The following is a 27,397-nucleotide window of genomic DNA, read 5'->3' as shown; positions in this document are numbered from 1 at the left end:
AATAAAAACACTAGAAAATTCTACGTGTCATCTTCATAGAGCTTCACAAGATGGTATCATACAATCATACAATCTAATTAAAAAATTAGAAAATTCCACATGTTATCCTCATGGAGTTCCACACAAGATGAAGTGATTTTATTGGTTGATGATGGCTTACGTGGCAAATAAAATCAATCAACATGACATTTTTAGCGATTTCAAAAATTAATTAAATTGAGTAATTTACTATTTTTAAAAACAGAATAAATTGAATTATTATGACTTAGAATGAGCTAGATTAGACAAAATTATTGATTTGAATATATTATGTACCGTAAATGTACCATCTTTATAAACTAAATAATTTGAATATTACGTAAATTTGAAAATTTTATTTATACATCTTCATACTAAGAACTTCAAGTATTGCACCGATTTCTATACTAATAACGTAAATTTAACACAAACGTTAACCTTTATGAAAAAATTATAAGCTTAGAATCACCACTCACCACACAGTTGTTTATCCACCGGTGAAAAAACCAAAAATTTATCGTCACAAATTTCTCTAATAATAAAAAAGTCAAAAAATATAACATGGTGGGACCATTGTCCCCACATAAACACAAAACATTACAACCCTAATCCACAAACTAATAATTGGTACTCTCTACCCCTCTCTCTCTCAAGTGAGACATGTTTGGCATTCTTCTTTGATTCCGTCTCACTTCCCTTACATTTCAACTTGCTGCTAAATACCAAGTAATACTCCGTATTAATTAATTTCCTCTCTCATCTCTCTTTTCTGCAACTTTTTCAACCAGAATTCTTCTTCCTTTATCACGAGCTCTCCCTGAAAATGGTGGAAAAGGAATCTCAAGCCCAACTATCCCTTTCAAACCTCAAATCTTGTCTCTAACAAGCTTCCATTAAAGCCATTCTCCATCTTCTCACTCCTCTTTTGTCGGTGTCTCAACTTCTTTCCTCGCGTCCGGCGTGATTCCAGATACTTTCTGGATCTCCTACATCATGAATTTCATCTATTTAACTTCATCTCATCATTTGAATTATTCTCATTTTCAATTTATTGATTTAGGGTTTTCATGACTAATTTCCATTTTCATGGACGGACTTTAATTTAGCTTGTTTAAACTAATTTTCTCAGTTTTAGGGTTAGGGAATATGGAGGACATAGGGTTAGTTCAGCAAGCATGGAAATGGTTGCAATCTCAAAAGCATTTGTGTTCAGTTGCTCCGACACTGATTTGTGGATTTAGAGATAGGACTTGGGTCGCCATTGATACACATTGGCCAATGATTTGTAATGGTTTCAAGAACTTCTTGAACTTTGTGGGTTTGCTGTTTCTTTACTGGAAAGATAGCTTTTTTAGGGGTTTCCGATCGTTAATCGGCCTGCAATCTGCTGCGTTGCTAATTATAATGTGGAGTTGTTTTTTGAGCTTGACCTCTATTTCTTGCCTTGTTTACGTATTGATTAGCATTGTAAGTTTTCCGTTTCTTTTCTATTTTATTGTTTCACCACCATTGGCTTTCTTGAATCTTGTAGTTGCAGTGTTGGCTGTTGATCAGAAATTTATAGTGTGAACATAATTTAAGACTTGCATAAATCTTTTTCTTTTTTTGTACATTTTTGTGATGGGAGATAAGTTGGTATCGGTTCTTATTCTTGTAATATATAATTATCTGAGGCTTCTTTAGTTTGAAGAGAATAAATTGCTAAATGCCGAGGGTTGTTATGATGGTTTGTTTTATAGTAAATTTAACCGCATAATGCTTTTTTCCCATAGTTGAATTCCACGATTAAGCAGATTGTACGAATTTACTTTGTCAAACCAATTAATGTTTGTCTTTATCATTCTTGCAGTGTTATGTTCTTCCTCTTCTGTTATTTTTTTTTATATTGTGAAATTTGCAATTTTTTGTTGGTTAGACTTGAAATACTGCTCGTCTGCTATAAGTAGTTGGGCCTGATGCACTTATTGCCGTGGATAAATTTGCAGGCGGCTGCAGGAGTTGCTGTTCAATACTTGGGCTACACTCCTGGAATTTTTATAGTGGGACTGTTTGCCATCTTAATATTATGGATGTATGCTAACTTCTGGATTACAGGAATATTGTTCGTTGTTGGAGGTGAAGTTTGTTCTTTTACTTGTTAGACTTTCTTGTGGATGGGTTGTCATTCTGGTTTCTTCTTTCTTGACACTGATATGCTTGCTTATATGTTTTGTTACTTATAATTTCTGCTTTTAGAAATATAACAGTTCTCTTATTGTAGGTACTCGACTACTACAGGTTATGCTATGCAAGAGCTATTTAGATTATTCAACAGTTATATCAATTTGTTGATTGTTATATTTATTATTGTAAAGGATACTGATGCAAGGGCCATGTAGATTTACTTTCCTTTGAAAATATAGGAAGATGCTGAAGTAAACTTTCTAGGAATGTTGGAGATCTTATTATTTATCACCACACCACCAATGATATTTCATGAACTCTATGCAATTCTATTTTTACGGTCTACTAGCTAGCTAATAGAATTAAAACTTTACTAAAAGAATCATTATAAATGTGTTAGCTTTTTTTGAAGATGTGATCCCATATTGTGGGAATTAAGGCTTTGGCATAGTTATTGCTGTTGTGTAGAAAACGATTTCGTTGATTTGAAAGTAAAAAAGGAATGACCAAAGATCAGCTTAAGAGACTCATCCAAAGCTTGCCTAAGATTTTTCTGCGAAACTAGTTTGACAAAAGACTATTGCCTGTTGCATGGACACATCTGTGATTGTCGATGCAACTGTGTTACTGTTGCTCATCTGTGACTGTGCTGATTCTCTTCACCAAGCTGTCTGGCTCTCTTAAATTGCATTTCTGTGCAATTCTTTTACTGAAATGGACTACCTAAATGCAATTGAAACAAAATGAAGATAAGTAGATCACAAACTCTTCAAATTCAGTCAAACTTAATGCCAAAGAAACTTGAACAACAAGCTCGATAATTTTGTGTTCTTCACCATTTTTCTACGTGCTGTTCAACATGTGTTCTTACATAATATGTTCCTGGTGTTTAAGCCAACCTTTAAGTTAGCTGTGTTTATATATTCTACTCCCTTTTTATTTTTTTTTATTTTTTCTAATTTAAGGTTTTGGCATTGTTGTTTATTTGTTTCTTTTTAATTTTACAAATCACCTTTTTGACTTTTGTAATGCAGGCTACTTGTTCTCCCTAAATCATGCTCGATTGGTAGTCTTGATGGCAATGATTTATTCCATGTATTGCGTGAAAGTACGAGTAGGATTGGTTGGCCCTTTCCTTTCTGTTAACCTTGCCTTCCTATCAAATGACGCATTTAATTATTTGTTGCAATGGTGTGATACTCTAAACGAGAGTTCACGTGTTAATGAGCACAAAGCATCGGAAGCATTCACAGAGGATAACTTTTCCAGAGAATGTGAATATTCTATTCCCTCTGATGATTCTGAAGAGCGGTCCTCATCTACCTCAACTGACAGAAAAGCTAGTAAAATACCCAACGAAACAACTTTTAATAGAACAACCTCGAGTAAAACAAAGTCTAGTACAACAACTGCCCTGAAGAATCAGAAAGAAGCATCTCCTAGTCAGGTGGTCAAAGAAGACAAAAGCTCATTGATTGAAATGAGAAGGATCCTAAGCAGTGCTGACCACTATGAAGCGTTGGGGGTTCCACGCCACAAGAAAATTGATGCTTTAATATTGAAAAAGGAATATAGGAAGAAGGTAGAAACTATAGCTATACCTTTTAATGAAATTCGATAGTTTCACTTTTCTCCTCTGGAGTTTGTTATGTGGGTCATTACATGGATAAGTAAACCACTTGGCATTAGCTGAACTCATTTATGCTTATTAGTTCTTGGGTTAGTTCTGCTTAGTATCTGGTAAATATCTAGCTAGAGTGGCTGAGTTGGATATTTGTTTGATGATATTAATTGTTATTTGCCAACTTAGGGTATTAATTGTTTCTACCACTATATATTTTCTACCGTACAACCAAATGAGAATGCTAGCGAATAGGAGTTCAACAAAATGAAGAATGCTAGAACCTGGCAATTGGATTTGCAAGCTGCCAGAATATTTTATGCTGTGCAATGGAAGTTTGGAAAGAGCATACTGTACTTGTATAGCCATCCTTCTTTTGCATGAATGGTGCTGTAAGGATGTATTTTCTGAGAAAGAATTAAATTGTTGGCACTATCTCCTTGGCATGTTATTTTGCATGCATTTTCTGATTGGACCTATGTTTCATTTTGACTTATTTCTTGATAGCTTGGAAGGTTTTGTTAGTATTGAACATCTTTGTTGTGACATTTTAACGTGGTAGTTTTTATTAGTAAAAAAGTAATTCTTTTGTTGCACTCACTTCTCATGTCTATTTTAGTTAGATGTTTCCTTCTTTTAGAACTTTGTTATTTACTGTTTCCTGCTCATTCTCTGTCGTATAGGCTATGCTTGTGCATCCTGACAAAAATATGGGAAGCCCTTTAGCTAGTGAATCGTTTAAGAAGCTTCAATGTGCATATGAGGTCAGTAGTATGCTTTTGTTCTACATCAAGCATCTGAGATTAATCATTGTGTAGTCCTGTACGGCTGGAACTTGCTCCATTTTCAGTGGAAGTGCTCATTGTTTTTTTGTGCCGGTAACGTAGTTGTGCTTTTTGTGCAGGTACTTTCGGATTTTACCAAGAAAAGAGATTACGATGAGCAACTAAGGAAGGAAGAATATAAAAATATCTCCCAAAAGTCTCCTAGCACTTCAAACCAGGTAAACAATTTGGGTTTGTTTGATAGCATTGAGAGATATTCAGAATCTCCTTAGATACATTTGCTGCTCTATAGTGATTACACTCTTAAGTCTTTAATCATACTCCTCACCATTTTTGCTCATTTTTAAATTGTAAGTTGAGCATTGATCAATGAGAAAAAAAAGATGGTGCAAGGAAGAGACTGCTTTGAGAAGTTATTGGTTTCTGTGAACAATGTTCAGTCCAACTTATAAGTCAAAACATTTAAACATGAGAAGAAAGCTGTAAAAACTAGTGCATAAAGAGTAAAGACTACTTATGAAAATGAGTTTCTTTCTGCGTTGAATTGAACTATTTGATTCTGGTTGTATGGTGTGTGGTCACTCAACATAAAGGATTGATTATGTTATCATTGGTACTAACTTTCAATCCTGCTACAGTAACACATGCAATATGATCTCACCATAGGGCAAAAATGTGGTAATGATCACGATTGCTGTAACGACACGATGCAGTAGTGGGAATGACGCGGTTGTTGTACTGTCAAATATGGGCTGAAATAATGAGATATCTCTAATCTAAATGCAATTTTTTACACTTTGACAAACCCTTGATAAATTTAAAAACCTTTGCAATACGATCGATACGTTATGATGCGACCTTGTTTTTTGCACTATGAATCTCTCATACAAACACTTAGATTGTTATTAATTTGTGGTCAAAGCCATGACGTGCAATGAACACAACAACCTTGTATCCTATTTTAAACTCTTCATATCATTCTTTTGTTTTGAATGGTTAGCCGCATACTTTATTTACACCATGGGATAGTTGCAACCAAATTGAGTTTCTGTCCTCTTCCTTACTTGGTTTGAGAATGATGAGCTTACTAATACAACAAAAAGTATAATGTCAAAGCTTGAATCCAAGATATAGCGTAGTCTACATAAACTAAAACAAATCAATATACAAGATAATCTCTTACTATTCGCCTTTTCCATTCATTCTTATACAATGGCAACGCTATATGTTCCGATCTAATTCAAAAACATAAATGGTATCAAATACTAGGATCAACAATCGAGTCCAGGAAACATAGGATAAAAGTATAAGGCTTCATAATAAAACAAATGAACAAAGATAAAGGGTTATTGTTTTCTTTAAGTTAAGATTGAAAGTTTGATAAAAGTTTGTATGGTGTACAACTATTGCTATGTGAAGAGGATGATTCTTGAAAGAGGGAGCCTTTTGTTTTCCTATTTTTGTATTAAGCTCTTGCATGTGAACTTGTTAAGTCATAAAGTACTTTTTTCCCACTTGCACACACGTCACAGTGAGTCTTATTTTCTTTTACTTTTTCATGACTTTTCTTTAGTATTTAATTTTTTTCTCTTTATTTGTTCATTTTTTTTTGTTTATTTTCAATGACTTGTTCTGTTATTGTTAGAAATGAGTTTTTTTATGGTATAAAACATTGTGCTACATTGGAGCATATTATTTTTTATTTCTAATGTTAAAATTATATACTTTATTTACCCTTTAAAGTAACCCGCCCCAAATCATACTTCAATCCAAATTGAATCGTTCCGTGATCCTAGAAAACTCGATCGAAAATCTATCGACCTGGCTTTATATTTTGAAAATTGGCGAATTTCGTTCCTGACCCCGTTCTGCGACCTGGATCGATCCTTGATCCCGGTAATGATGTTCTACTCCCATTTTTGCTATGCTTCTTTATGTATGCCTAATACTTGACCCATATTTCTCTTTAATTCTTCTATTACACTATGAACGCATAATATCCCTATGCCTCATCTCTATTCGAGCCACCCATATAACCTCTTAGTTAATATTTCCAATCCTGTGCAAAATTGATTTAAAGTCCTTGAATATTTACTTGATGATTATTTTTTGATCCTCTAATTTGACCGCATCTTGGTTGATGTAAATGTATCTGACCCCTTCAGACTAAAACTTTGGTATCATTGTTTAAAGTTTAAACTCATGAGTCTTTACCTCTTGATCTCTCCAATTTCGTATTGACACTTGCTCTGAACCAAAACAATATCATTTACAAATAGCATACTTCATGATACTTCATCTTTAGTTGATGCGGTTAATTCATCAGAGACAATTGCGAAAAAGAGGGTATATAGGATCCGTAATGCACTCCTATCATGATAGGAAAATCAAGCGTCCGTCCTCCACATGGCCTCACATCAGCCTTCACTGTATCATAACCGGAACATCCTTTGCCAAAACCCACCATTATAATTCTACCGACACTTTGTCAATGCTTTAAAGCATGGAAGTGCGAACCGCGGATCGCCCTGCTCAATTTCGGTTTAGATTCTTCGTAGCGAAATCATATGGAAATGCAAATCAGGACGCAAGTCGGGGCGTTTCCGTTTCGTGGCCATTAGAGCTTTTCTTGCTTGTACCCGGTTGAACGTGTAGTTGATTTGATGAGAAGAAGAGAAAAAGGAGAAGAAAGGTCACAAAATACCTACCTGATTTGTGTGTTTCTTGCTGTCTTCGTTCGTCTCTTCAACTTCATGACTTTAGTACTTTTCTTTTCCTTTTTTGTGGGTTTTCTTTGGAATATTAAAAGGGAAAGTGGAAATTTAATATTTAATAGGAAAGTTATTAGATGTTATCTATTATAAACTGTGTGCATACTTGTTTCGGTCACTAGATGATTAATCACATTTGATATTGGTTTCTACATAGGAATCCCATGAGTTTTTCTCTGAGGAGTCAAGACGGATACAATGCACTAAGTGTGGCCTTTCTCACATATGGGTTTGTACTAATAGGTCAAAGGCTAAGGCACGATGGTGTCAGGTACATTGTAAATTTTAGTCTGTGTTAATGACATACTTCTAGATAATTAAGTAGTTTCTACTACCAAGTAATCTCAAATTTAGTGAGTGACTGTCTTCATTACAGGATTGTTGTCAGTATCATCAAGCCAAGGATGGAGATGGTTGGGTTGAATACAAAGGATCTTTGGTCTTAAGTGGACCTCAAAAGGTATTTTAGCTCAGATACTCATGAAATTGCTGTCAATGTCATTTAGTAATGTCCCTTATTTCAATGGGGCCATAGATTTATAGTTTTTTGTTTTCGGATTATAATGGACTAAAGTAAAATGACTCATTAAATCATGTGAGCTTCTTATTTATGTAAAGCTGCACATGTTGTTTGCTACCAAGGGTCAATCGTAAATTATCAGTCTTATCACTTCATATCACTTCACTTAGACGGGTAAGGTTGTGTACAACCAACCCTCTCCCTAGGTGGTAGCCACTTAATTACATTGGGGTAATGGAATGTAACATGTATATTTCACTATTTTCCTGATTTATTTGCAAAGCTTGCTCATTAGTCATTAATCATGTAGTGATTCTCTATATGTATTTTATTAGTGTCTATTATTTTCTAAGCCGCGTCACCTCAACAATGACTAATATATATAATCTTCTCTTGGCTTTATGTCTCGTATTCTCATTTTATTGAAATGGGAAGTTTTTGTTGTTTAGTCATACTTGGAGTTTGAATTGTAATTTCAATCGAGATTTAGCATTCTTTTGGGATTTTCTCTGGCTAGCATCTCTTCTTTCTTTTTCTGAGATAAGTTGCATATGTTTTCTCCTTGTACGATAGAAAGAAGCGAGGAAGCTGCTTTCATCGATTTGTATGCATGTGCATCTGAAAGTGCTTCACCTTTATTCTCCTTTAAGCTTCAGTAGCACATAGCGCACCTCACTATTGGTTTTATTTCAATTTAATTTATTGATTAGAATTATTATAGAATTGTAGTTGCTATTCTTTAAAGACAGGGATTAATTGAAAAATATATACTTCAACCTATATGAAGTAGGTCATGTATTCTTGCAAGAGTTTTGCAGAAGTTCCTGTTCTGTCTACTGTCCACTCTAGTAGGTTTCTTATGTGATTTATCCAGGAATCTGCTAACACAATTGCTTGAATAAAGAATAATTTTGTGCAAAATTAAGAGCTGTAATAATTTCTCAAGATCATGAGTCAATGCCAGTATCCGCTTTTGAGAGGAGATTTTTTTTTCAGAAAAGCTGACACACAAATTTACTACTAAATTATTATTTACAATCCTATTTGTATAGATGAATCCTTATTATCATAATAAGTACATCCCACTCATTGAAAAAACTACAGTGTCTAAGAGGGAAGATGACAAACCATAACCTTATGAAAGGAGGTTGCAGTAATTGAGATCCTTGGCTCAAAAAAGACGTACAAATGAAAACAAATAGCAAAATATGATAAGTAGCCATGCAAATATTAAGGCTAATAACATAAATTAGAGAAAAATAAATAACAATTACAATTTACAAGGCACCAACGATAAACATGGCAAACATAATTAATGGTATAGGACACAAATTCAACGTCTCCAACTACTTGTCATAGATGAATGTTTAATACAATCACCTACTAAGCAACCATCAAAATGCTTATTAAAAACCCATTTTTGAACTTGACATTTGCAGTAGTGGCCATTTCTACATTTCGATGTCAGTACTCAGGTTTCACATTCAAAAATCTTTATACTATTACAATTAACCTTTTTTAAAGGTATGTAAATAAGAAGAAATTAGCTTGAATAATTTTCTTCATCACTTGGATAATTTTCTTGATAATTGTGCCTAGGATCTAGAGACCTTTTGTGCTTCCATGAGCTTCATGCTTTTCAAAACTACGGTTGCGAACATACAAAAAAGGTGGAGAGAAAAATCTAGTGGGACGATAAGGTAGATGGGAAGAGAGAGAATCAAATGTGAGAGCAATTGGGGGCAGATGAAAAACATATTCAAAATAGAAAATTTCCAACTAATATCAACATTTTATGGGTAAATTTGAGGAGAATTATTCTGTAATTTTAATTATTTATTGGTGAAGTCGAGAAATCAGGAAACAAAGTGTCAAAGCCTACTTTTTTATTGAAAAACTAGACAATGAGTAGTTGAGCACGTGGGAATCTATTGCTGGACGTCCTTGGTGATGGGTTGTTGGTAATCTTTATCATATTCCTATGTTAAAAATTAGGTTGAACTTTAAGTAGCCTCAAATCAAGTGAATTATTATATTAACTCACATTTTAAAGCCAAAAGTATCAAATTTGAAGAAAATTGGTCTCCGGTCAATCTCTGTCTCCCTCACGTGCTTCTATCCTTAAATTGGTAAGATGGCTTGCCTTATTCCTTAAAAAAGCTTCCAAGTTGCATGCATCTCATCGCCCTAACATAGAATGATTTTTGTAGCATCTTTGTGTGCGCTACATCTAGTGGTATTTCTTGAAGAGTTGAAGTAAAGCAATCAATCTAAATTTTAACGTATCTTGAGATTTGCCTTTTGGGTAGTTATGAGTTATGTGGCTGATCATGTTTGTGGTACTCCAGTGGAAAAATTGATCTAATCCACCTCTTACAATTTCGATTTTTTAATAACAAACAATGCATCATCAAAATTAGTCTAAAAAATCAATGAAAATGAAACTCCCAGATAGGTCTAACCACTCTAGTAGTTACATTATTACCTGACTTCCCTTTACACCAACTGTAAATGCTCAATTTTACATATTAGTCAAGTATAAGATTGCAATACCATTTGGGGCATAATCGTTAACATCATAGTGCATAAATATGGTTTTGGTTATGGTTGTAATATTTGGGTTGCCTTCAGCCCAAAATGTTTACAATACATTAGCTATACTGTGAATCTATATACGGGCAATACTTTGCGCGATGACATACGGAGTCAAATTAACTAGTAGCCTTAGTTGGCAGCTGGTTGGGACTGCTAGATATTAAGTTATTAAGATTGTGGTTGTGGTAGTAGGTTGAAGTAGGAAACTAAGAGGAGTTTCGTTGATTTCCCAGATTGAGTGGATAACTTGTGTTGTGGGCATAGTAATGGGTGTCGAAGCAGGTGGTGGGAAAGTGGTAGTGGCAGTGGTGGCTAGTTGTCACAATGGTTCTCAGGTAACAATGGTTATTTTGGGTGACAGCTGCAAGATTAGGAGAGAGGAACGGAGATAAATTTCGGGTTGACTGGTTTAACTAGTTGCAAGTCATTTAAGACCTAAATGAAAAGATTTTAGCTAAAGGGATAATTTAACTAGCAGAATTTCATAAAGAAAATCAAAGGGTTGGATTCTGAAAATTGGACCACCACCTAAATGTGAGTTTTTGTAATCACTGTCTCCTAGTCTGATATTGTTGAATATTGATTGTCTAAATCTACTTATTACTAGTTTCCAAAGCTAGAATGACCAGTTTAAAAGATGAAGAATAAGATTTCCATTCCTATAACCCCATTTTATTGCATACAGTACTTTCTGTTAAATATTTCTTAGCTTTTGATGAGCACAATGGTTGGAATATTTGTGGCATTAAAATTTGATTTGTGCTTTTCTTGTTAATTATGCTTCATGGTGTCTCTGTTGCAGGTGGAAATTCCACGTGCCTTTGTGTGTGCTGAAAGTAAAATATTTGATGTATCTGAATGGGCTATTTGTCAGGTATTGTTACCCATTTACAATATTGCCATTTTCTATTCTAGTTATGAAGTTTGATATGAATCGTGCTTTCGGCTTCTGTAGCCCACATCACTATTTTTCTATTATTGTTGTGGTGACAGAATCGGTGACATTAAAATTCTGCAGTTTAATGTCGTAATAATAGTGTTACTTCAATACCTCCCCTTTTTTGCTTCCCCCAAAGGAATGAAAAATGGGTTGTAAGGAACTGTTTGTTGCATCAGCCGTTCTAATTTGCCTAGAATTTGAGCTCAACCATTAGTAGGGGTAACTAAAGTTGTGCGGAATCTATGAATGTGAGAAGTGTTTCAATATTCTGACTTCTAACGTTGATAAAGAAAAGACTCGCTTATGTTCCCCTTTGGAAGGATCATAAGAAGTTTGATCGAGTTAAAAGATCATGAGGATGCTAGGTTACTTTGATTTTGGACTTCTCTTTCTTCTTGATTTAATTAGGCAATCTAGGTAATGGAATTAAGAAGCGATGCGGTAGCTATTTCTCTTCTGGTCTTTGTCAATCATTTCCTTTGTCATTTTGAGTTCTTCGGGGAGACCTAGAGAGATAAAGAGCAACTTTTAGTTGATAATGTTTTTCCAAATGAGCTTGATATACTGCAATCCCATTACTTCTACAAGAGTATTGCTTATAATGATAATCTCGTTAACCTTGCACCATCTTCTTTAGCATTTGGTGAAGTGCCCTTTATTGATCTGATAATGCGTCTTCACTGTCAAGTACATTGCCTTAATACTATTAAACTGACTTGTCATCCAAGCGGAGCAAATGTTGTTTGAATTCATGCAACATTATCCTTGTATAAGGAGACTGGTTGATACCTGATTACGAACACCATCAAATGTTCATAATATACAAGACTTGCCTTTATAATATGGGTTTCTTTTGATTGCAACACCATCTAATTATTCATGATATACGAAAAGCGACATGCCTTAATGAGCGATATTACTTTAGTATGTTACAAGTCGGAACTTAAACATGAATTCTGGGCTTCATTGGAAATGGGCAAATGATGATCAAATCAGATTAAATTGTTACAGGGAATGGCTTGCAGACCCAATACCCATCGTCCGAGTTTCCACGTAAATATGGTGGGTTTGGAGAAGACAACTCGGTCAAATTCTAGTAGATTTCCCTGGGGTTTGGATGCTGAAATGATGGATGAAGATGAAGAAGAGTTTGAACTGTGGCTGCAACAGGCTCTTGCTTCTGGTCTGTTTTGTGAAACTTCAAAGCGAAGAAAGACCTGGAGTCCTTTCAAATTGAATCAGAAAAAGAAGCAATGGCGACGATCATCTTCAGGATTGACTTGATATACACTGTTGAACTTGATACCCATATATGGTGACAATCATCTCCAGGATTTACTCGATATACGGAAACGGAAGTCCATATATGGTCATTCACCCACAGATCGGATAAGGTTTGTTATCAATTTTTGACAAGAGTCACTAGGGTCGACATCACCGGTGACCTTCCCACATTGTACATATGAATGTAAACAATCGCAACTTTGCTTTTCTTAGCAAATATCAGTTTTGTTGCGTTTTGGGATGACCAAAGGTGAGAATCCTAGATGTGATTTGCGGAAGTTGTGTAGGGCACTGTACATTATTGAAATTGTAAAAGATCATGTACTATCTGGTCTTAATAATTATAAAAAAAAGAAAAAAAAAAAAGAAACAAGTCAGAATTTCTTCAGATAAAATGAGCAGATTAGTTGCATCTTATCTCAGATTTTTGTCAAATTCAAACCCATTACTTTTTATGGATTCAGACTTAAAGTTGGATTATAATAGCTAGTCTAGTGAGTAGAAGTATTTATTCGTGTTATTGGTTTGATATAGGATTAGATGTTTTGGGTCGGTTTGAAATTAGATTTTGTGTTTATATTGTTTTTACATAACTGTAAATCATTTTAAAGTCGGATTAAATCGGGGTCGGTTATAAGTTCGGGTAATTTTTGGATTATCGAATCTATTTTGAACATCTCTAATTATAAAATATTGTCTCTATGAGAAGAACCCAACCCAATATTAAATAAATGCAATAACAACTTTTGTAATTAGTGCATGATTTCCAAAATAACAACTTTCCTTCCTCAGGTAAAACCCCTTCTTAAAACTGCTCTCAAACTTCGACATTTACCGTCTAATATACAAAACACATTAGCAAAAATATAGAGCAAAGTATCAAGCAGATGCTTGAATTTTGAAAATTTTACATCTTAAAATTAGTCTGAACTTATACAAATGAAATCTTAAGTATAATATTTTTATTCCTATTTAATGTTTTTATCAATTCCTATCAATGGTTAATATATTTTAAAAGAATTCTTATAAATATTTTGTTGATATAAATAGTTTCAACAATTATGAATTTATGATGTAAATAGTTTCAACAATTGATGATTTGATGATGAAAATAAGATTGAAGATGAAGATAATAATACCATTAGCTTGTGTGGAGGTTTGTGAATTAGGTGATTTATGATATGTAAAGTGCCTATTCATGGTATGTAAAATAGGTGTGTATATGTTAAATATGTGTTTACGGTATGATAAAGTAGGAGTTTATGATATGTAAAGTAGGTACTTATTGTATGTGAAATAGGTGTTTATGGTATGTGAGATAGATATTTTAAGTTATGTGAAGTAGGTGTTTATGACATGCAAAGTAGGTCTTTATGGTATGTAGTAAGTGCTTATGGAATGTGAAGTAGTTGGTTATGGTATGTGAAGTAAGTGTTTATGAGATATAAAGTAGGTGTTTATAGTATATAAAGTAGGTGTTTATGGTATGTAAAGTAGGTGTTTATGGTTTGCAAAGTATGTCTTTATAATATGTATAGTATGTTTTTACGGTATGTATAATAGGTGTTTATGGTATATGAAGTAAGTGTTTAATGTATGTGAAGTAGGTGTTTATGGTATGTGAAATAGGTGTTTATAATATATGAAGTAGTTGTTTACAATATATAGAGTAGATGTTTATAATATATGAAGTAGGTGTTTATACTACGTATAGTAGATGTTTATGGTATGGGAAGTAAGTGTTTTATGATATGTGAAGTAGATATTTTATATTCAAAATACCTACTAAAATCGCAATACAAAGGTATTGAAACACATGATATCACACATTAAATTTCAATACCTTGCATCATTAGAGACACCACACTTGAACATACTATGATAGAATTAGGATCATCCTTCAATGTCATAACTAACTCACACACTTTACGAGTAATTAGAACTAAGCCCTTTGGATTACAGCAGTGTAACTATTGAATTACTAACCATTCTAATGTCAAGCCTAAGGGAAGGATAGATGATGTCATGGTTGAAACTGGAAATTTTTTTTTTTAAAAGATTAGATATAAAATCGTTGTTTTTTGTGGATTGTTAAATATGGAGTATAATGGATAGTTACTGAAGTTCGAAGAAACCTCTATGTAGGATAATGAGCAAGAAGTATATTTCATCTTAAAGTGTCAAATTCTTAAGTGACCATAAGTAATTAGTTTTCGTTTTGCTTTTTGTTTGAGTGTGGGGGAAGACACATTTTTGTTATATATGTTTAATTTAATATTGATGTATATATGTACTATGTAATTCAAAAAGAAAAAAAAAATAAAAACAAAATGAAAGAAAAAAGATAGTGGACACACAAAATAGATTAAAAAAAGTTATTGTAGAGCTCAAAAATCTAGGAAGCTAGCAACATTGTTTTTAAACTTGGCCATTATTGAGTAGTTACACAAATAGAAAATGTGTTTCACGTTTCATTTTTGAATTCAATCTTTGGTTCATGGAGTTTTCCTCCTAAGTAATGCGCCTTTAATCAAAATTTCTAAATAAAGTTGACATTCTATTTTTATAGATTCTTTGAGAAACTTTGAAATAAAACCATGAGCATTTCAGTGTGTATTTTTCATAGTAAATTAATTCCTGTTATGGGGTCGAATAAATAAATCCGTAATTTATTTAGTCAAATCCTAACCACCCAACTCGGTTCAATAACTTTTTAAAATAACTACCCACAACTCATCATAACCTACCACTCACCCTTCATACCCATGATTCCCACATTAATTCACCATCCAACCTCCAACCTCCACTCTTAATTTTTTTTCCCCGAAAATTACCTGCTCAAATGACGAGTATTTTTACACTAAATTAAGAGCCACCATTTTCTTTTATGCTATTTATTTCTGATTTTCGCGAGTAAGGGCACGTGACTGGCTATGCTTTCTATAATTATCATAGAAAGGATAAAAAATGCCTAATATATCAACATTTTGTGTCAAAGTGCATCAATTATAGTGACATGGCCTGGGTTTCCTAACCTACTGTTTCTTAGTCTTAAATATTCTGACGGTGCAAATGGAAGTTTTATTTTTGTCCCAATATTTTTTCTCGACCAGAAACAAAGACAATCATGTTTTGGTTGAGTATTCATCATCATTGGGGCTAATGACTAACCCTATAGGTAAACAAGAAGAACAATGATGATGATCATTCATATATTTTTACCAATCAAAAAATGCATATATTTTTCATGGCTCGTTCGGACTCTATTTAGTCCATGAAATCACGAGTGGGAATAAATTAAATTTTTACCGATCAGATCGAGAATATTTGGGCCAAATCATCTCACGTGTTTGTCATTATTCAAGGATATAAAGTTGGATCTTATTGCTCTTATTCATCAATGTATACCATTTCAATGTTGAGTTCGGTTTGATGCACCTTCTAAAGGGTTATTAGATCCGTAGACAGTTTCCAAACCAACTTCAATTGACTAAAAATTCCAGTCTTAATGTTGAAGTTCGGTTTGATGCACATTCTAAAGGATTAGATGACCCATAGATAGTTTCCAAACTAGCTTCAACTAAGTGGTTTCGGTCTAAAGGACCATCATCTTATCTTTACTGTGTCGTATGTGAATATTTCCTGAATTTTTCTCGGCACCCATTATTTTTGAGGATTCTGAAATTATTTGTTAATGATGAAGATTTGATTTGAAGATCATTTTGCTATGAGGAAAAGAAGGTTCCCACTCGTGTGTGACCGTCTAATTATGTGATATATTTAATGCAGCTCTTTAATTTCACCATTTTTTGTCAACTCCAGCTATGTGACCGTCTAATTAATAAGCTATATATCATAAGCGATTCGGATGTGATTAGTCATTCTGTACCATCGAATAGCCGGATTCTCTTGTCTAAGGTTATTATACAAGTTTTGTCTTTTGCTGTATCATCAATTTGTCCCAAATATTAAATACTCGGACCCCCCAAGGGCCTTCAATAATTTCGCAAAATTGTCTGAGTATTGAGAGTAGCTGAGTTATGCTATGACCGAATCATCGAAGACCCAGTTGAGTAATTGTCATGATGTATTATTATAAAGTCGAACCCAAGTTCGGTTTGATTCACCTTCTAATGGGTTATTAGATCCGTCGAATATTTTAAAACCAACTTCAAATGACTAAAAACTTTAGTCCCAATGTTGAAGTTCGGTTTGATGCACTATCTAGAGGATTAAATGATCCGTAGAACATTTTCAAACTAGCTGCAACCAAGTGCTTTCCGTCGAAAAAATTACTCCAAATATTGCCCAATTCAATGTATTGGTTGGATTCGGGTATGATCTGACGGTGGTTCAAACTATCTACATTAGATCCCTGGAAAACGACCTACATTGACTGTATTGGCTGGATCCGGGTATAATCCGACGGTGGTTCAAACCATTCACCCGTGAAAGAACAATCTGAGGTGACTCGATACATGGAGAAAAATCATCATCATCACCTTCTAATGAAATGCTACATAAAGGATGCAAATCTTTTGACTAGTATTGCCAAGTGAAGAATATATTGTATTAATCTAATGATGATCATATGGTTATTCTTACTTTTATTCATCAACGTATATCGGGTGTTCCGTATTTGTTGTATTCATGGGTCGATATGGAAAGTGATCAAGTATGATATTGACACCTATTAAAAGAATTATTTATTATTTATGCGTGGAAATTCAATACTTCACCATTATTATTCTTAATATATTGGGTCTTACTTATATGTGGTTTTTAATGATGAGTGTATAAAGTCATCTGAGCTTTCACCTAGTTTGAAAATCATATTATTATTGAAGTTCTAACACGTGGGCGTTATTTGTCACATTATGGAATCATCTGAGCTTTCAACTAGTTTGAAGTCATATTATTATTAAAGTCCCAACATGTGGGCATTATTCGTCATATTATGGAATCATCTAAGCTTTCACCTAGTTTGAAAGTCATATTATTATTGAAGTCCCAAAATGATTGATTTTGGACGATATTTTCAAAGTATTTATCTTAATTATCAAACTTTCACCTAGTTTGAAAGTGAAATCCTTGCGAGTGTCACCTAGCTTGGTAACTTGGACTCTTATTAAGCCCCAAAACGAGTGATTTTGGGCGTTATTTGTCAATGTATTCATAGCGAGTATCACCTAGCTTGATAACTCGATCACTTATTAAGCGGACCTATGTCCGATCAATATATTCATCAATGTTTTCGAAGGATTCACCTAGTATGATTCCTTATCTAAGTCCCGAATGATTGACACCCGATCAAAATATTCATCAATGTTTTCGAAGGATTCACCTAGTATGATTCCTTATCTAAGTCCCGGATGATTGACACCCGATCAAAATATTCATCAATTCTTTCGAAGGATTCACCTAGTATGATTCCTTATCTAAGTCCCGGGTGATTGATGGTTGGGCAATGCGGACCTATGTCCGATCCAAATATTCCTTAAATGCAGACTTATGTCTGATCCGAATATTCATCAATGCTTTCGAAGGATTCATCTAGTATGATTTCTTATCTAAGTCACAGGTGTTTGACTGCCAGGCCATATCGTCATATCAACCTTAAATGTCGAATCATCATATCAGGCTCAAATGCCGAATCATCATATCAGGCTCTAAAGTCGAATCATCAAAAGTGGCCCAAAGGCCAAATATTTATAATTCATGGGGCTTCCACCATCATGGGCCCATCGAGGCAAGAATTCGAAGTTTACCTTATTCGAACCTTATTGCATGGTTTCTTCCGAATATTTATTTGATCTGCATCACAGGTATGATTTTTTCCGTATAAAGACTGATACCCTCGCTACATTAAATTCCCTCATCTATCGCTCTTCATGCGTGGGGCTAATGTTATGGGGTCGAATAAATAAACCCGTAATTTATTTAGTCAAACCCTAACCACCCAACTTGGTTCAATAACTTCTTAAAATAACTACCCACTGCTCATCATAACCTACCACTCACCCATCATACCCATGATTCCCACATTAATTCACCATCCAACCTCCATTCTACCCTTATAAATACATGTCGCGTACATCATTTGCATGGGACTAAGCTTTTATATTGCTATCGTTACACCACAACAAATATTCACCCTCCTACGTACAATCTATACTAAACCAAATATTCCTTCAATTATTCTGAACTCATCCTACAATCCGTTAATCTTGTATTCATTCATTATCATATATTCATTACTTTCTGTCTCCCGATCTGACTTGAGCGTCGGAGGGGTTTTCCGGGAAATCATCCCCCGAACAAGGCTAACGTTGTATTGCAAGATTTGAGGTCTCATCAGCGGAAGGATCATAAACATTTTCAGCATATTGATGGTTGTACCCGATTACACCTATCTCCAGGTATTTTAAGTGTCTTTTGCACTTCCTCGTTTCATGACCGAAACAATTCCTAAAAGCAGCTAACATTATAACACTATTTTTTTATTTATTATTTTTACCGAAAACTGTTAACAATCATAGTGGTTTTTTCTATATTAATAGGATAGTAGAGAGGAGATAGAGAAAATTTTGTAAGAGACGAATTAGTGGGAATGTTTTTCTTGTTATTAACTTGATGATTGCATTATAATTACAAGACTATGTTTGTTAAATTTTTAACTAGAATTCTAGTTATTTATTTTTCTAAACAAATCAAGATAATTTTAGGTAGTTTAGGAAGTTGTCATATTTAGATATTTTGATAAGAAATTTTTATAAATTATTTAATCAAAAGTACTTTTGTGAAAATGTCTGCGAGCTGCTTCCCCATCTTGTAAAATTATAACTCAATCTATTTTTCATCGACCATCTCATGAATGAAGTGATGTCATAATTTAATGAAGTTTTGACCTACTATGAAAACAAGGTTTTTCGTTTCGTAGAATATGATTGTTGGGTCTTCTTGCTTTTGTTAAAGATCTGTGAATATCCTTCTGAGCTATATTGTCTTACATACTGCACTTAGTGCTGCAATGAACTCAACTTCTGCCGATGACAATGCATTTGTAGCCTGTTTCATGGATGAGCATGAGATGCCTTTCATCCTAACTGGAACATGTGCTCGCTTGTGCTTCTTTTATCATCCACACTTCCAACCTAATCACTATATGATGTATATCACGTAAGCTTGTAATCATCTTCTACCTCGTACATGATTTCATAGCTCTTCATTCCCTTGATGTAACTAAGAACCCTCTTAGTTGCTACTAGATTATTCTTTATTGGCTCAGTCATGAACATGAACACAATGCATTTTGTGTTCACTATGTCCAGTTTGGTGTGTTTAAGATGGATAAGGGAACTAACTCAGCATCGGTACATTGCTCTAGTCAACTTTCGACTTGCATTCATTCCTTTATAAATTCTCATTGATTGCCTTTGGTGTAGTCAATGATTTGCATTAACTCATACTGAGCTTCTCGAGTAAATCTTATGGACATTTCGCTTATATTACTAATACTCCTCTCGAGCTTTATTTGAGTTGTATGCCAAGGAAGTGCTTCATTGCTCTTGAGTTTGTCATCTTATACTTCTTTGATCATCCTTGGATATGTGCCTAAATACACATACGATGAAAATTCATTACCTTGCACTTTGATGCATTGTATATTGATGATTCACTAGGACTTTTGTTGAAGCCATGTTGGAAAAGATAACCATTAATGTTGATGTTTCATGCTCTTCGTGCTTGCTTGAGTCCATAGAGTTCTTTTCGAAGGCAATACACTTTGTCTTCTTTGCTTTCAATGTGGTAGCCTTGAGGTTGCTCGATGTGTACTTCTTCAAGTTCTCAATTGAGGAATGCTAATTTGACGTCGAGCTAAAAGATTGGTAAGTTGCATTGTGCTACGATTAACAAGACAATCTTATTGTCTCCATACAAACTACTATTGTATATGTTTAATTTGTTGAAGTTGATGCATGATTGATGTGTATCATTTTTCCATGAGATTGTCTTGTACTTGTTATTGGTGTCGTCTTCTTTGCGCTTCACCTTGTAGACCCATTTAAGATCGATGACTTCTTAATATTCAGGCTTATGAACGAGCTCCCAATATGATTTTTCGCAATCATCTTGATTTCATTATCCATAGCTTCAATCTTATTTCATCAAGTGCTCCTTCTTGACAGGTTTATGGTTCACCGGTTAAGAGAACCATCAGGGGGTGATCACACTAATAATCGTTTAACCATGTTGGTGGATGTAGACTCGCGTTGATCTTCAGATTTACCGTGGTTGTTTTTTTAGGTGTTCGAGTCCTTGTGCTTATGGTTGTACTCGGGATTTTTGGAGTTACTGGTGTACTCTAACTTGGAGACGATGGGCTTGTTGATGAGTCTACACCATAACCTGTATCTCCATCTATTGAAAGAGTATCTCTTTTTCGAGCTTCAATTTCTTTTCTTTACAAGTCTATTTAGCCACCTTGATGAAAATCACATCTCTTGAGATGATCAATTCATTGGATTCGAGCACATAAAGGCGATAATCTTTAGTTTCATTACTATATGCAACAAATATACATATTTCTCCTTTTTCATCAAGTTTTTCTCGATTCTCCTTTGAGATGTGGGCATATGATACTCACCTAAACACTTTGAGGTTCTCCACTCTCGGCTTTTTCTCTTCATAGGGTGTCATACCCTTAACTACTTTCGTGGGAGATCTAGTGAGGATATATAATACCACGTAAATAGCGATGTCCCAAAATCGCTTGGGCACATGCTTACACTGCATCATGTTGTAAGCTATCATTGCTATAGTGTGATTCTTCCTTTTAACATGTCCTTTTTTTTAGGTGTGCATCTCACTGTTAATTCTCTTCTGATGCCATGCTTCTTACATAAGTTGTTGATTCCTTTGCTTGTTAACACTCCCCCACGTTCAAAACTAAGGACATAAATAAAATGCTCACTTTGATTTTTTGTGAGGGCTTTAAATGATATGAAGTGGGAAAATTTTTCTGACTTTTCTCTAACAAATGTTCCTACATCATGCGAGATTAGTCATCTATGAATACTTGAAAATATCTTTTTCTATCAAGAGACAAATTCTTGGCAAGGTCTTCCATATCTATATGTACCAGTTTTATAAGAGTCTTTGCCCTGCAAGATGATGTTGGAAATGATATGCATTTTTCATATATGTAACCCACGCATATTTTTCTTTCATTGTTTATTGAAGGTAAGTAAATCAACATTTGTTTGTTTCAACAACCTTAAACCGTAAAAGTTTATATCTCCGAATCTTAAAAATTATAAGATGTATTCATCTTTTATCGTATTTGAAGCTAATTTTTCCCTCCAATGGCATTCTTAATGAGGATATTCCATTTGAAGTCATTTCAATAGTTATTATTTAACCCTTATAATATTTATCATAAATTTAATGGAGATTCCACATGATAAAATCGAACTTTCAAAAAACGCTAGTGGTTACACTTCTGCAAGATTTTTTTCATATGATAGCATCCAGCATTTTCCGTTAAATTCTTATTAGCTCTAAGTGATTGTGTCTTAAGTAGCATTAGTCTAAATTGAGGAAATTAGATACGAAAAAAAGATGAGAAATTTGAAGGAAATATAATTTCTATACGCTATATTTAGTAACAATAATTTCATTTCAAAAAGTAAAATTGAATCTAATTTAGTGTTTGATAAATCAAAAAACTCAAAGTTGAATCCACAAACTTATTAAAAATAACTTTTTATACATTGTCATTTTCAAATTCTTCATTTATAATTTCATATTTAATAGCTAAAACTTAAAAAATATTATTTTATTTTGAATATCAAAAAAGGTTCAAAATGAAGGAACTACATACTTTGATTTTGTTAATATAACAAAATATAATCAGACGTAAGAAAATAAAAAGAAAAATACTATTTATCATCCTCTATACGATTTTTTTTTTTTCCTCTTATTTTCTTTTTATTCCCTTCTTCAAGTAAGCCAACATCAGCTTTTATCTTTCCTTCTTTTTTGCCTTTAATTCCTATGATAACATTCTAACTCTTGCGTAAATTTGTAAGATATTCGGCAACAAGGAGTAGAAGAAAATCCATGGGATAAAACCAAATAAAATGCAACATAAGAGCCGAGTTACTAAAAAAGCCTAACACAACACAAATGTTCAAGGCCGGAGTCTAGACTCGACTTTATTCAAGACACATGCAAACATTCATCGAACTAAAACGTCGAGAGGTATCACCTCAAATATGATAAACCAACTTCATACAGATGTTCAAATTTCACGAGAGGAAACTAACATAACGTGTCGAAACTCGCAAGAGCCAAACCAACTTCTTTAACCAACAGCATACCGATTCACCGGTCTACTGATTTCAACTGCAAACATTATACGAAAGAGCTAGGCAAAAGCTCGTAGTGCACAAGTTGATTTGGTTCTCCTACCTAATACATAAAGAAAGAAACATTAAGCTCGTTATATTGATAAAAAAAAAAGTCAGTAGTAACATATAATTAAACATAATAAAATCAGACAGGTTTTCATAGCAAACCTTGGATGAATTACAGGTACATAAGAGATGATGTTCTGCTCCTCAATAGCAGAAGTTCCACGCAAGGTTTCCGTTACACATTGAAAACATATAGGTGTCATAGACATCTGCAAGTGGAACAACTTGTTCGTAAGCTATGTAGTATTTAAACCGAGAGAGACGAGAGAAAGGGTAAGTTGGAAATCAACTAATATCGAATACACGAAATCTCAACTGTTAGATGTACGATACTAAATGCATTTGATACACGGACAATTTATAGTATCTAGCTCAGATGGTCAAATTCTTCTCGATTCAGTCAATTCAACCCCCCTGTCTTCTCTCTCCCCACACTTGCAGTTCTCGACATTTTAGGGAGGGTTTTCACAACAGCAGCTACAATTATTTCTCCATCTAAATTTAGGATCAACCCTACTACATTGAAATCATTTTTGACTTTTAAAATAGGACGCATGATGTAACTGATCGAGAATGTACGAAGGGTATCAAGAGCTCAGCCAGACAATAGGAGAAGAATATCAAATGAACCGGCAAAAAAAGATAGATACATCAATCTCATTAAAATTCATGATCTAGTAAGTGATTATAAACAAATCTGAATATTTAAGTTGCGTCGAACAACGAAGCCCAAGTCAGGAAGGCTTTGATTTGATGGCTCAAGGTTCTAAAGAAGGATGAAGTAACCCTGATCATCTAAATCAGTTCAATCAATAGGTAATTATATGCACACACAACTGAGCAGCAGCTGACAAACTATCACACCTTGTTTACAAGTGCAGGGATCACACGTGTTCTTCGCATTAAGCATCACCAGCATCTCCACCTGGCACAAATTATTGTAAGCGTATTAGATGCCAAAAAGCTCAAATTCACCACTAGATTGTCATAGATTATGAAATAATTCCTAAATCATTTTCAAGATGATCTGGGATTTCTTACAAATTTACTCATTGGGTTGAGATGTACCGCAGATTCTAATATAACTATCATCAGCATTATTCAGTGTTCTCTTGGGCAGAGAACTCAAAATATTAACAAAATGAAAAAAAGTGAAGTGGAATAGTGTACAACTTACAGCAAACAAAGAAAAAGGAAAAAGTTTTCATATGAAGATACAATGAGAATTCAGATAATTTTATGCAAGTATAAATTATTAATTACTAAATAGGAAAAAAAGTGGAGTAATATCCACAATTTTCTATTTGATATTGTATCCCTATAAAAAAAAAAACACTTCACTTTTTTTTCTATTTGATAATGTATACTCCTAATTTGAAAAAGTAATATCCAAACTCAAAAAAACTACTTAAGACAAACAATAATCTCAATCCAAGGGTTCATCAAAATTCCGACAGACAATAACACGAATGTAGAATATATATATATATCCCAATTAATAAGCAAATTAAAAAATAATGAAGGCCTGTTAAGAGCCCATTTTAGCCTGCTCTATTTATGTAAACGGAGGGCCCATTTAGAGCCTTCAAATATGAGGGTCGCATCTGTCCTCCAATAGGCCCCAACCCACTGCACAGGTGAGAACCACATAATAAACTTCTAATGCACCTATAAAAACTTTAAAATTAGGACCTTGTTTAGTACATTTGACATGTGGAATTTTGGAAGAGAAGCGGCTGTGACAATGACCTTGGAATCTCCCTCACCACTGCAAGAGTCAGACATCAGTGTAGGCCTGATTTGCATCTCATCCTGCACAAATTGTTACAGATTTGTCAAAGACTGAGAACAGCAGGTGAAAATCTTAAGCAGTTCTAACAGCTACTGCAAGGACAATAAAAATACAACCTCATAAAGAAAATTTGATATGTGGCAATTAGGCTGAGCAGCAGCTACCGAAGGGACCCCGACAGCTCTTTCACCAGTGCAAGGGTTGCATCCCTTCCCCAGCACCAGCACTTGATAAATGGAGGCTAATTGCTAGTCAGAATCCTCAAAGTCTTCAGCATCATCAGAGTAGTCATCAAATGATCGCATGTCCAACTGGTAACGAAGGATTCCACCAATCCCACCAAAGCCACGACAGAACTGCGACCCTTCTTGTGATTTGTTGGTCACAAATTGAAGGGAGCAACCAAAGTTTTTATATTCATTAGCAAACCACTCCAACAGTAGCATCTGCTCCTGAACCTCTAAATCTGCTCCAGTGGCCGAGTCCCGGAAGTTGCTCTGATTTGCTTCCTGCTCCTTGTTAAAGTGCTTAACAACGATCTCCCCAGTAGCACTATTTTTCAGCACAAACCTATTAATATCCAAATTCTCCCACACAATCAATGTTTCCACAGCACCCATCTCTAAAGCTTTCAATGTATCGTCCACTCCAAAAACATACTTCCCCGTATCCTGACTAATTTCCTCAAAATACTTGCCAATCAACTTCTTCTCTTGGATGAACTTCACATTTGCGAGGATTTCAGCAGATAGCTCGATAGCTTGATTGAAACCACTTTCCCCACCATAGGAGACATCCACTACATTCAGTATAATTGCCTGAAGGCGAGGATCAAACATGTCTGATTGACTTAACTCTGTCTTAAAATCTGCAGAACCAGCAAGAATAAGCCCAGAGACATTGGGCTGGCTGGTTTGCGGATTAATGAAGAACTGTGTCGCAAGTTCTGCTGTCTTCCTCACATAGTTGTGGCGCTTTTCCATACGGAGACGAGCAAATCGCAGTGCTGATTGACCACCTCTTCCATGTTTCTTAGGCAAGTCGACACTAAATTTGTGAAGCACTTCCCTAGTGTTCCCACTAAGAGTCCCAAAAAGAGTTCCATTTCCATCCATCACAATAAAGCCAAATTTGTCATCAGCTTCTAGCAGTTCATTGAGAGCTTCAGTGTGAAATTTATTATCACAAAGGTAAAGAGAAGCGTTAATGGGCTTAAAAGGTTCAAAATCTATAGTAACTTTCTTTTCCTTCCCATCTTCAGTAATAATTGTCCCAGTGTACAAAACAAGTCCATTGGGAGGAACCCTGTTATAAAGTTTCAACCTTTGCTGAGCAGATGTGATTGCACCAAGGACAGATTGACGGTTAACCCTGCTTTTAATATTGGATGCAGTCCCAAATTCATCACCAAGCATTTTAGTCACTCGGGATATTTGATCGCGAGGAGTAATGATCAACGATATCATGCTGGTACCATTTCCTCTCGCAGCTTCCAATCCTTTAATCAGCTTCTTGACCTTCCATATCTCAATGTTCTTGTCAGATTCTTGACCATCACCACTTGAAGTCATTGTAACCAAATACAACTAAAATTATCTGCAGCACTATATGACATAAAATGAGGGAAGGCATACAGCCGAACAAAATATCATTACAAATTTCCAGGTTGAAAAGCCAAATATTGATCAAATAATTCAGATTGAAATTCAACAAAGGAAAAGGGAATCTCACATCATTGCAACAACATAACATTAACCCTCCTAGGTAATTCTACAGGGTGAAAACCTTGTTGTTGTAATAACAAAGACATGTTTCCAATTGATCATTGATCGCAAACGTCATCAATAGATTCAAACAAATAAAAATTGCACATAATTTAATGTATTATTCTACCATTTTACACATCATTATGAACACATAAAAAGTTCGATAAGGTGTTCACCATCCAATAAATAAAAAGCAATCATAGACAATTGCAATTGAAACACCACACTTAATAAATTATAGGAGTAATAGAAACAAATCCAATCAATAAGGAAAAAAAAAAAAAAAAGCAATCTAAGAAACTTCAATCAAAACGTAAAAAATTTACCAAGCAAGAGCAATTAAAGGCAGCTATGTAAATGTAGATCACATGTTCATATAGAGAAAAGCAAAAAAAAAAAAAAAAGAAAAACGAACTTTCTGAGCAATTATTCAACGGGTAAATTGTCAATAATAAACCAACTTTTGTTTAGATCCGGCAAAAATGAATCTATTATTTATTTTTAAACAAATTACTAGGTATATTTATTAAAAATAAATTGACCTATTCTTTGTAACCATCGTTAGAGTTTTTTTGTAAGTCTAAGAATTAGGAAGAATTAAGTTTATTTGTTTATTTTTTATTATTTCCCCTTATTTAACATCCTTAACTTAACACTAAAAAAA

General features: G+C 34.2%; 2 protein-coding genes across 6 annotated transcripts in view; one reads left to right on the top strand and one right to left on the bottom strand.

Annotated features, from left to right (window-relative positions):
• The first annotated feature begins 660 nt into the window (after positions 1–660).
• Positions 661–13,519, top strand: LOC130828909 (uncharacterized). The gene is made up of 9 exons (XM_057694949.1): positions 661–1,485; positions 2,004–2,133; positions 3,216–3,763; positions 4,486–4,566; positions 4,707–4,805; positions 7,516–7,629; positions 7,735–7,818; positions 11,276–11,347; positions 12,425–13,519. Exons 1-9 carry the CDS (start codon positions 1,165–1,167, stop codon positions 12,695–12,697), a joined length of 1,722 nt encoding a protein of 573 aa, XP_057550932.1. The 5' UTR covers positions 661–1,164; the 3' UTR covers positions 12,698–13,519.
• Positions 13,520–22,806: 9,287 nt separating this feature from the next.
• LOC130796821 (eukaryotic peptide chain release factor subunit 1-3-like) overlaps positions 22,807–27,397 on the bottom strand; it is a 5,497-nt gene continuing 906 nt past the window's right edge. For 2 of the 5 annotated variants that reach the window (XM_057659218.1, XM_057659220.1), the window contains exons 2-6: positions 25,084–26,563; positions 24,868–24,987; positions 24,040–24,100; positions 23,278–23,384; positions 22,807–23,170 (exon numbers count right to left, since the gene is read on the bottom strand). In XM_057659218.1, the coding sequence (XP_057515201.1) occupies positions 25,216–26,538 (1,323 nt within the window). In that variant the 5' untranslated portion in view covers positions 26,539–26,563 and the 3' untranslated portion in view covers positions 22,807–23,170; positions 23,278–23,384; positions 24,040–24,100; positions 24,868–24,987; positions 25,084–25,215. Of the gene's footprint in view, positions 23,171–23,277; positions 23,385–24,039; positions 24,101–24,867; positions 24,988–25,083; positions 26,572–27,397 lie in introns of all 5 variants that reach the window. The other 3 variants (XM_057659221.1, XM_057659219.1, XM_057659222.1) reach the window with 3 other exon arrangements.

The sequence above is a fragment of the Amaranthus tricolor genome, chromosome 12, assembly GCF_026212465.1.
Source record: "Amaranthus tricolor cultivar Red isolate AtriRed21 chromosome 12, ASM2621246v1, whole genome shotgun sequence".
NCBI lineage: Eukaryota > Viridiplantae > Streptophyta > Magnoliopsida > Caryophyllales > Amaranthaceae > Amaranthus > Amaranthus tricolor.
Note: the sequence above shows the minus strand (reverse complement) of the source record. Positions and strands in the feature narration are given on the sequence as shown.

Coding starts and splice junctions, on each gene's coding strand:
- LOC130828909 (XM_057694949.1), top strand. CDS start 1,165: ATGGAGGACATAGGGTTAGTTCAGCAAGCATGGAAATGGTTGCAATCT. Junction 2,134..3,215: donor AATATTGTTCGTTGTTGGAG/GTGAAGTTTGTT, acceptor TTTGTAATGCAG/GCTACTTGTTCTCCCTAAAT. Junction 3,764..4,485: donor AAAAGGAATATAGGAAGAAG/GTAGAAACTATA, acceptor TCTGTCGTATAG/GCTATGCTTGTGCATCCTGA.